Raw genomic sequence first — 11,306 nt, forward strand, 5'->3', positions numbered from 1 at the left:
CACACACCCACTCCACAACCACCCTCCCTCTTACACACCCACTGTACAACCACCCTCCCTCTTACACACCCACTACACAACCACCCTCCCTCTTACACACCCACTGCACAACCACCCTCCCTCTTACACACCCACTGTACAACCACCCTCCCTCTTACACCCACTGTACAACCACCCTCCCTCTTACACACCCACTACACAACCACCCTCCCTCTTACACACCCACTCCACAACCACCCTCCCTCTTACACACCCACTGTACAACCACCCTCCCTCCTACACACCCACTACACAACCACCCTCCCTCTTACACACCCACTGCACAACCACCCTCCCTCTTACACACCCACTGCACAACCACCCTCCCTCCTACACACCCACTACACAACCACCCTCCCTCTTACACACCCACTGCACAACCACCCTCCCTCTTACACACCCACTGTACAACCACCCTCCCTCTTACACACCCACTACACAACCACCCTCCCTCTTACACACCCACTGCACAACCACCCTCCCTCTTACACACCCACTACACAACCACCCTCCCTCTTACACACCCACTGTACAACCACCCTCCCTCTTACACACCCACTACACAACCACCCTCCCTCTTACACACCCACTACACAACCACCCTCCCTCTTACACACCCACTGCACAACCACCCTCCCTCTTACACACCCACTACACAACCACCCTCCCTCTTACACACCCACTGCACAACCACCCTCCCTCTTACACACCCACTGTACAACCACCCTCCCTCTTACACACCCACTACACAACCACCCTCCCTCTTACACACCCACTACACAACCACCCTCCCTCTTACACACCCACTGCACAACCACCCTCCCTCTTACACACCCACTACACAACCACCCTCCCTCTTACACACCCACTACACAACCACCCTCCCTCTTACACACCCACTGTACAACCACCCTCCCTCTTACACCCACTCCACAACCACCCTCCCTCTTACACACCCACTCCACAACCACCCTCCCTCTTACACACCCACTACACAACCACCCTCCCTCTTACACACCCACTACACAACCACCCTCCCTCTTACACACCCACTACACAACCACCCTCCCTCTTACACACCCACTGTACAACCACCCTCCCTCTTACACACCCACTGTACAACCACCCTCCCTCTTACACACCCACTACACAACCACCCTCCCTCTTACACACCCACTGCACAACCACCCTCCCTCTTACACACCCACTACACAACCACCCTCCCTCTTACACACCCACTGCACAACCACCCTCCCTCTTACACACCCACTGCACAACCACCCTCCCTCTTACACCCACTGTACAACCACCCTCCCTCTTACACACCCACTACACAACCACCCTCCCTCTTACACACCCACTCCACAACCACCCTCCCTCTTACACACCCACTACACAACCACCCTCCCTCTTACACACCCACTACACAACCACCCTCCCTCTTACACACCCACTCCACAACCACCCTCCCTCTTACACACCCACTGTACAACCACCCTCACCCCACACACACGCAGCCCACAACACCCTCCCCCCTTTGCACACCCACTTCTTCTCACTCGCACTTACCACTTTGTTTCGATGTTGAACACACATATATTCGGTATGATCCAGTAACCCCTCTCTGCAAGGCTATTCTGGAGAATTCGAAAGCGCTTACAGCTCAGAGGCAGCTCACTTCACCCCACTGAATGACACTGAAGGTGGCGAACCAGCCCATTATGTCTGCACTGGCGCTGTGAATGAACATCTCATCTGCTGCCATTCCCGACCCCCTCTTCCCCCCCGGCTCATTCTTCCCTTTTCAAATACCCACTGGCCTCTCTTCTGAATGCTTCCAATGAGCCTATCTCCACCACATGCCCAAGCAGCGGCATTTCTGATGCTGACCACTCACTGCCCTTCCTTGATGGTCTCCTTTGTGGTTTTTTGCCAACTCCCTTCAATCTGTGTTCTCCAATTCTTGATCCATTCACAAATGGGAACAACGCCTCCCTATCTAGCCCGTCCAGGCCCTTCACCATTTTTACAGCCCCCCTCAGACCTCATCTCATTCTTCTCTTCAGAACATTCTCAGCTTCTTCCACCCAGCTTCAGCATTGGAGCTTCTCATTCCTGGAATCATTCTTGTAGATCGCTTGGAGAACTGTTCCAACCCCACACCAGGTTTTTTCACTCCTCCTGGATCTTGCTGCATCACGAGATTCTTTTATTCCTTTCTCTGTTGAATTTATCCAGTGTTCCCCTGAATATATCAACATACCTCACCTCAACTACTGGCTGTCAGAGCGACTCCTACAGTTGACCCCCACCCCGACAGAAGTTTCTCCGATTAGGATTTATTAATGATTGCCCCACATTTACACGCCCCATGTTTGGGCTCTCCCCTACACTGTGAAAATGCCAAAGTCTTTTGATCATCTTCAAAGCAGTAATACAGAATGTAAGTTTTGCTGAAAAAAGACAGATTTGTTCTTCTAATCGTCAGGACAGTTTGCAAGAATACCAATTCAAGGAGCGAGCCACTGCTGGCTTTTCTCTTTGACTTTGTGTTCTTACACATTGTCCTGATGAGTACACAAATGTGTCTTTTTTATCAGCGATATTTTCAGACTTATTGATGGCCTCTGATCAACCACAAAATACAGGAGAAAATAAAGCCCATTCGGCCCATCAAGTCTGCTCCACCATTCAACAAGATCATGGCTGATCTGATAATCCTCACCTTCACTTTCCTCCCTTTTCCCCATAACCCTCAATACCCCTCACTGATTATAAATCCATCTCTCTCAGCCTTGAATATACTTGATGACCCAGCCTCGACAGCCCTCTGCAGCAAAGAATTCCACAAATTCATTCCCCTCTGAGAGAAGAAACTACTCCTCATCTCTGTCTTCAACGTGCACCCCCATCCTTCTGAGATTATTCCGTCTCATTCTGAGACTCTCCCACATGAGAAAAAAAGTCTCTCTGCATCTGACCTGTCAAGTCCTCTAAAATTCCTGCTTTATTATTTATTCCTGCCTCTCGTTCTTAAAATTCCAATGAGGCCCAACAGGCCCCAACCTACTCAACCTCTCCTCAAAAGACAGTCCCCCTATTCCCAGGATCAGTCAGGTGAGCCTTCTCCGGACGGCCTCTGACATCAGTATGTTTTTTCCTTCGATAAGGGGCCCAAAACTGTTCAGCTAGCATTCGCACAGTTTTAGTAAAGCCTCCATTCTCTTTGAAATAAAGGCCAATATTTCATTTGTCTTTCCTATTACCCACTGAACTGAGAGAGTGACTTCTTATGATTCCTGGGCAAGAATTCCCAAATCCCTGCGTCCTGTAGATTTGTCATTTAAATAATATTCAGCTCCTCTATTCTCTCTGCCAATGAGCATAATCATCCATTTCTCCATTATATTCCATCGAGCAAATTTTTACTCACACATTTGACTTGTCTATATCCCTCTGCAGCCTCTTTATATTATCCTTGGTACTTAACTTCCCAGCTATTGTTGTGCTGTGGGATGATGAGCTGCTTTTCTTCGGGTTTAATCTGGGTTTTGACTGCGGAGAACAGAGAGACAGCCCCTGTGCTGATCAGGATCTGATCGCTTCTCTCTGAGTCTTGCTCCCAGCCGCAAGCTGTTCAGTTACCTGAGACCCATTCACACAGTTGGTTGGTGAGCAGAAGGCTTCTGTCACAGCTGACTCATCCCTAGTCTATAGACCGGTCTACTTGGTGATAACAATGGCCACTTCTGCACACAATCCCTCAGCTGCAGTTCATCTACAACCCAGATTTACCTTGCTGCTCATTTTCATGTAATTTGCAAGGGTCACTGTGGCATGTTCCCTCTCCTCATCCAAGTTGGCAAAGTATATTGTCCCAGTTGGCGAGACAGCGTGTTTGCAATGCAGAGTGATGCTAACAGTGTGGGTTCAATTCCTGCATCTGCCTGGGCGAACCACAAAGGACTCTCCTCCTCAGTCTTTGCTCTTGCCTGAGGCATGGTGACCCTCAAGTTAAACCACCACCTCTTTGTAATGAGAGGGCGCGTCTATGGTTTGGTAGGGTTACAGTGACTTAACCTTTGGTATGGATTCATAGGCTCAGCACTGGTCCCACTTACAAGTTGTCATCCTGAAAATGCCCCACTCATTGCAACTCTCTATTAGTTAGCCAATCGTCTGTTAACGGTAGTGTACAACAGTGGGGCTATACAATACCATGGGCTCTCAGTTATGAAGTGTGTGCGTGCGGGTGTGTGTACGTGGGAGGGGGCGCGTGAAAGCCGCTCACTGACCTTCCCCTGCTCTCTCCTTTCCAGATGGTGCCGATGGTGACGATGACCCCAGCTGCTCGTGGCCTCCCTCGTCACCGTCCAGCAAGGACCACGCCTCGCCCAATCCCGGGGAGGTGGGAGACTTTGGCGGGGAGGAGGAGGGTGTGCCCGGGCTGCCGTACCCTTGCCAGTTCTGCGAGAAGTCCTTCAGCCGCCTCGGCTACCTGAAGCACCACGAGCAGAGCCACAGCGACAAGCTGCCCTTCAAGTGCACCTTCTGCAGCCGCCTGTTCAAACACAAGCGCAGCAGAGACCGTCACGTGAAACTGCACACCGGCGACAAGAAATACCACTGCAGTGAGTGCGACGCTGCGTTCTCCCGCAGCGACCACCTCAAGATCCACCTGAAGACCCACACCTCGGCCAAGCCCTACAAGTGTGCCATCTGCCGAAGGGGCTTCCTCACCTCCAGCTCGCTGTACGGGCACATGCAGGTCCACGACAAGGCCAAGGAGAGCGGGCAGGCCCTCTCCCGCCTGGATGACTGGCGGCTCCACGACTCCCAGAAGTGCAGCCAATGTGAGGAGGGCTTCGACCGGCCCGAGGAGCTGCAGAAACACATCGCCGACTGTCACCCCGAGTGCTCGCCCTCCGAGGACCGAGAGACCTGCCAGTGCCCCTACTGCCCGGACCTCTTCACCGAGGAGAGCGGCCTCCTCGCTCACCTGGAGCGGGCACACGCCCGGGCCAAGGCCAGCCCCTGCTGCGGCGCCTGTGCCGAGCGGCCCCTGTCAGCCGGAGGCCCGTGCCCCCACCCCGACGGCCTCCGACCCCCTTCGGAGACCGGAAACCGCAGCAACAGCCCATCCACCGTGACGGTGGTGGGCTACACGTCAGTGTCTAGCACCACACCCGACTCCAACCTCTCGGCGGACAGCTCGTCCGCTCCCGACCCCTCCCTGCAGGTCCCGAGGGGGCGCCCCAAGAGGCGGGAGGCCCCACCGGCGCCCGAGGGGGCAGGGGCTGTGGGGAGCCCAGCCCTGAAGAGGCCGAGGGCCAGCTACAGCTGCGCGCACTGCCACAAGCAGGTCTTTGGGAGCCTGGCTGGGCTGCTGGCGCACCTGAAGAGCGCCCATGCCGAGCAGCCTGAGCAGGCCCACCCTTGCCAGCTGTGCTTGGAGGTGCTGCCCTCCGTCTACAACCTCAATGAGCATCTCCAACAGAGCCACGAGGGTCTACAGGACTCCCCTCCCCTCGCCAGCACCACCCCAGCCCTGCTCTACCAGTGCAACTTCTGCCCGCAGGCCTTCGGAGACCTCAATGGGCTGCAGGAGCACATCAGGTGTGTGCATAGTTATGGAAACCTGCTGACCAAGGACAACAATGCCTTCTTCTGCCCACACTGCCTGATGGGATTCCTCACAGAGGCCTCGCTCGACGATCACATCCAGCAGGTCCACTCTGAGCCCACTGCTGCTCGCTTTGACTCGCCGCTGCTGGCAGGCTCCAAGGAGGCCATGGTGGAGGTCTTCTCCTGCTCCTACTGCACCAACTCGCCCATCTTCAACAACGTCCTCAAGCTCCAGAAGCACGTCAAGGAGAACCACAAGAACATCCCCCTGGCCCTCAGCAACCACCACCACCTGCACCACCTGCACCACCTCCATCATGGCAGCAAGCGCTCCAGCCGTGCTACCAGCCCCCTCTCGCCCCTGAGCACGGAGCAGGCCTCGGCCAAGGGGCCTCACGGTGCAGCTGGCACTGCCTCCTCGCAGCCCGTCGGTGAGTTTTGCTGCAACCAGTGCCCGGGCACGTTCGCCAACTTCGACAGCTTCCAGGCCCACCTGAAGACCCACGTGGGGAGCACCAAAGCAGCAGTGTGCCCACAGTGCCACAAGGAGCTGCCATCCCAGGAGGCCTTACTGAAGCATGTCACTGTGCACTTCATGATCACCTCAACCTACTACGTGTGCGAGAGCTGTGACAAGCAGTTCACCAGCGTGGAGGACCTCCACAAGCACCTGCTGGAGATGCACACCTTCGTCTTCTTCCGCTGCACCCTGTGCCAGGAGGTCTTTGACTCCAAGGTGTCAGTGCAGCTCCACTTGGCCGTCAAGCACAGCAACGAGAACAAGGTGTTCCGCTGCACGTCCTGCGACTGGGACTTCCGCAGTGAAGCCGAGCTGCAGTTACACGTCAGGCACCACCATCTGGAGCACCAGGGCAAGGCGCACAAGTGCATCTTCTGCGGTGAGAGCTTTGGCACCGAAGTGGAGCTTCAGTGCCACGTGACCAGCCACAGCAAGAAGTACAACTGCAAGTTCTGCAGCAAGGCCTTCCATGCCATCATCCTGCTGGAGAAACACTTGAGGGAGAAGCACTGTGTCTTCGAGGGACAGGCCCGGGACTGCGGTGCCAACGGCTCTGGTGAGCAGGCCCACAAGGATGAGGCAGAGCTGAGGCAGCTGCTGGCCAACCACCAGGAGGTACACAACAGCCACGAGGGAAGTGAGGAGGACGTGGACGCCGTGGAGACCATGTACACCTGCGATATCTGTGGTGCGGCCTACACCATGGACTCGCTCCTGCAGAACCACCAGCTCCGGGACCACAACATCCAGCCAGGAGAGAGCGCTATCATCAAGAAGAAAGCCGAGCTCATCAAGGGCAACTACAAGTGCAACGTCTGTTCCAGAACCTTCTTCTCGGAGGGCGGTCTTCGTGAGCACACCCAGACCCACTTGGGTCCGGTCAAGCACTACATGTGCCCGATCTGCGGCGAGCGCTTCCCCTCCCTCTTGACTCTCACCGAGCACAAGGTCACCCACAGCAAGAGCCTGGACACGGGCACGTGTCGCATTTGCAAAATGCCCCTCAAGTGTGAGGAGGAGTTCCTGGAGCACTGCCAGATGCACCCGAACCTGCAGAACTCGCTGACTGGCTTCCGCTGCGTGGTCTGTATGCAGACGGTCACCTCTACCTTGGAGCTGAAGATCCACGGCACCTTCCACATGCAGAAGACGGGCAGCTGCCCCAACCCTCAGCCTGCCCCCCATGGCATGCCCCTGCAGAAACTCTACAAGTGTGCCTCATGCCTGAAGGAGTTCCGCTCAAAGCAGGACCTGGTGAAGCTGGATATCAACGGGTTGCCGTATGGACTCTGCGCCCACTGCATCAACGGCAACAAGCATGGCAGCCCGACGGTGGGAGTCACCAGCCTCAACGGTAAACGGCAGCTCTCGGAGCAGAGCCCCAGCAACGGCAAGGGCGGGCCAGCCAAGAACCGATGCCTGAACTGCAACGTCAAGTTCGAATCCGACAGCGAGCTCCAGAATCATGTCCGGACCATCCACGCTGAGCCAACCCCTGACAGTAACCATCATCTGAAAACGCCCCAGGTCTCGCCTATGCCCAAAGGCAGCTCCCCTCAATCAGAGGAGGTAATTACACGTCAAAAACCAGCCCCCCCCCCCCCCCCCCCCCCCGTGACAGGGTGAAGGGGCAGCCTTTCCTTGCTGGCAGGGCACAGTTGGGGTAGGTGGTACGGTGTGGGCATCAGCAGCCTGATGATGTGGCATTCTACCCTGGTGAAAGATTTCGTATCAATTTCCCTGTATTTCCTGAACCCGCGAGATAGCATCTGAAATGCTGTGTATAGACCTGGCCACTCACACGTGTGGAGATGGTGGGGGGACGGTATTGGGTTACAAAGCTCTGGGGTGCAGAGGGATCTGGGTATCCTTGTGCATGAATCACAGAAGGTTAGTCTGAAGGTACAGCAAGTAACCAGGAGAGCTCACAGAATGGTATGGTGCATCTTGAGGGATGTGGAATACGAGAGGAAGGTGGTGAATGTTGAACATATGTTCTGTCCTGGAAGAGAGTCTCAAACATGAGGGCAGAGATGTATAGTGAGCGGAGGTAGATTCAAAACTGAGATGAATAATTTGAATGGAAATATTGGAGGCACGGTTAGGAAGTTGACAGACAACACCAAAACAGGCCCTTTAATGGACAGCGAAGAAGATTACCCTAGAGCACAACAGGACCTTGATCAGACGTGCCAATGGGCTGAAGGGTAGCAGATGGATTTTAACATAGGTCAGTGTGAGGAGTTGCATTCTGCAAAGGCAGATCAGGGCAGGAATTATACACTTAATGGTAAGGTCCTGGGGAGGTGTTGCTGAACAAAGAGACCTTGAGGTGCAGGCACACAGTTCCTTGAAAGTGGAGTCACAGGTAGATAGGATAGTGAAGAAGGCGTTTGGTATGCTTGCCTTTATTGGTCAGTGCATTGCATACAGGAGTTGGGAGGGTCATGTGGCAGCTGTACAGGACATTGGTTAGGGCTACTTTTGGAATACTGTGTGTAATTCTGGCCTCCCTGCTATGAGAAAGATGTTGTTAAACTTGAAAGGGTTCAGAAAAGATTTATAAGAATGTTGCCAGGATTGGAGGGTTTGAGCTACATGGAGAGGCTGAATAGGCTGACGCTATTTTCCCTGGAGCATCGGAGGCTGAGGGGTGACCTTGTAGAGGTTTGTAAAATCATGAGGGTCATGGTAGGGTTAACAGCCAAGGTCTTTTTCCTCAGGATTGCAGAGTCCAAAATTATCAGGTATAGATTTAAGGTAAGAGGGGAATGGTTTAAAAGGGACCTAAGGATCAACTTTTTCATGCAGAGGGTGGTGCGTGTATGGAATGAGCTGCCAGAGGAAGTGGTGGAGGCTGGTACAATTACAACATTTAAAAGGCATCTGGATGGGGACATGAATAGGAAGGGTTCAGAGGGATATGGGCCAAACGCTGGCAAATGGGACTAGATTAATTTAGGAACACAGCAGGCCAGGCAGCATCAGAAATCTGAAGAAGGGTTCCAACCCGAAACATCAACTTTCCTGCCCCTCTGATGCTGCCTGGCCTGCTGTGTTCATCCAGCTCCACACTGTGTTGTCTCTGCCTCCAGCATCTGCAGTTCTTACTATCTCTGAGATTAATTTAGGATATCTGGTTAGCATGGATGAATTCAACTGAAGGATCTGTTTTTGTGCTGTATAGCTGTATGACTTGATGGCCTTCTGTGGCAGAGAATTCCACAGGCTCCCCTCTCTCTGGGTGAAGACATTTCTCCTCATCTCAGTCCTAAATGGTCTTACCCCGTATCCTAAGACGGTGAGCTCTGGTTCACTTGTGAGAGAATACGATGGAACATGAGGCTGTGCAGTGAAGGATATGGAGAATGAGGATTGCCTGAACTATGAGTGTTTCAGTTTGTGCTTCATGAAATGGCAAGACAGATTTGTCGATGGGAAAGGGGGGAATTTGACAAGGGACATGTTTGCCCTGAACTGGGGGGCTCAGGGCATCTCACTTCAGGAAGGAATTCACAGCCTCAGAAAGGGCAGAATTTGAATCCAGCTAATTCATAATTCTACAATTGAAATCTTGTTTCAGTAGCGATTATCGGTTTTAGGGAAGCAAACTGCCATCCTTACCTGGTCTGACCTACGTGGCCCACAGCAATGAGGTTGACTCCTAGCTGCCCTCTGAAATGAACTAGGTAGCCACTCAGTCCAAGGGGTAGCTCAGTAGTGGCCTTCCCAATGATATCCGCAGTCCATGAAAGAATTTTTAAAAAATATCAGGTGTTTGGAAAGATAGTACTTGTTTTGACACTTGTTTCAATAGCGTTACAATATGTAAAGTTAAAGAGGGAGGCAGAGGTGCACATTATTCACCAGACTGCTTCAAATGTCATTAAAGAACCACAGAATTGTTATAGCATGGAAGGAGGCCATTTGGCCCATTGTGCGTACTCTGGCTCTTCAAAAACACGTCATTAGACCGTAAGACCATAGATATAGGAGCAGAATTAAGCCATTCAGCCCATTTGATCAAGGCCAATATGTTTCTCAGCCCCATTCTCCTGCCTTTTTCCCCAACACCTTTGATCCCCTTGCTAATCAAGAACCTATCTATCTCCATCCTCAATACATTCAATGGCTTGGCCTGCATAGCCCTCTGAAGTAATGAGTTCCACAGAGTCACCAACCTCTGGCTGAAGACATTCCTCCTCATCTCAGTTTTAAAGGGCCATCCCTTTACTCTGAGGCTGTGCCCTCAGGTCCCTAGTTTCTCCCACTAATGGAAACATCTTCTCCACACCCCGCAGGCCTCTCAATATTCTGTAAGTTTCAATCACATTGCCCCTCATCCTTCTAAATTCCATCAAATACAGGCCCACAGTCCTCAATTACTCCCCATATGACAAATGTTTCATGCCTAGGATCATTCTTATGAACCTCTGGATCTCTCCAACAGCGGCACATCCTTACTTACATATTAAAACTTATCACAATATTCCAAATGAGTTCTGACCAGGGCCTAATACAACCTCAGCAGTACTTCACTGCATTTGTCTGCCAGCCCTCTTCCAAGGAATGCTAACATTGTATTTGCCTTCTTAACTGCTAACTGAACTTGCATGGTCATCTTAAGATAAAGCTCAACTAGGATTCCCAAGTCCCTTGGTGCTTCAGATGCCCGAAGCCTTTCCCTGTTTAGAAAATTAACTGTGCCTCAATTCCTCCTACTAAAGTGCACAACCTCGCACTTCCCCACATTGCATTCCATCTGCCACTTCTTTGCCCACTCTCTTAGCCCATTCAAGTCCTTCTGCAGTGTTCCCACTTCTTCAACATTACCCAACACTGCGCCTATCTTTGTATCATCTGCAAACTTAGCAATAATGCCCTCAGTTTTTTTCACCCGGTATTTATGTTTAGCGTAAATAGTTGTGCACGCAAACACTGATCCTGGCTGCCATCCTGAAAAAAGCCCCATTATCGCTCTTCTTTGCCTTCTGCCAGTCAGCCCATCCTCTATGCATGCCAGTACCTTGCTCCCAACACCATGGGCTCTTCTCTTATTTAACAGCCTCCTGTATGACACCTTGTCAAAGGCCTTCTGGAAATCCAAATAGATCACATCCAC

At 52.5% G+C, this 11,306-nt stretch overlaps 1 protein-coding gene across 6 annotated transcripts in view; it reads left to right on the top strand.

Moving 5' to 3' along the window:
• Positions 1–11,306, top strand: part of LOC125451750 (zinc finger protein 521) — a 609,775-nt gene that overhangs the window by 359,429 nt on the left and 239,040 nt on the right. For all 6 annotated transcript variants that reach the window (XM_059646265.1, XM_059646267.1, XM_059646266.1 and 3 more), the window contains one exon: positions 4,359–7,753. In XM_059646265.1, the coding sequence (XP_059502248.1) occupies positions 4,359–7,753 (3,395 nt within the window). The remainder of the gene's footprint in view (positions 1–4,358; positions 7,754–11,306) is intronic.

Source organism: Stegostoma tigrinum, chromosome 5, assembly GCF_030684315.1.
Source record: "Stegostoma tigrinum isolate sSteTig4 chromosome 5, sSteTig4.hap1, whole genome shotgun sequence".
In the NCBI taxonomy this organism is placed as follows: domain Eukaryota; kingdom Metazoa; phylum Chordata; class Chondrichthyes; order Orectolobiformes; family Stegostomatidae; genus Stegostoma; species Stegostoma tigrinum.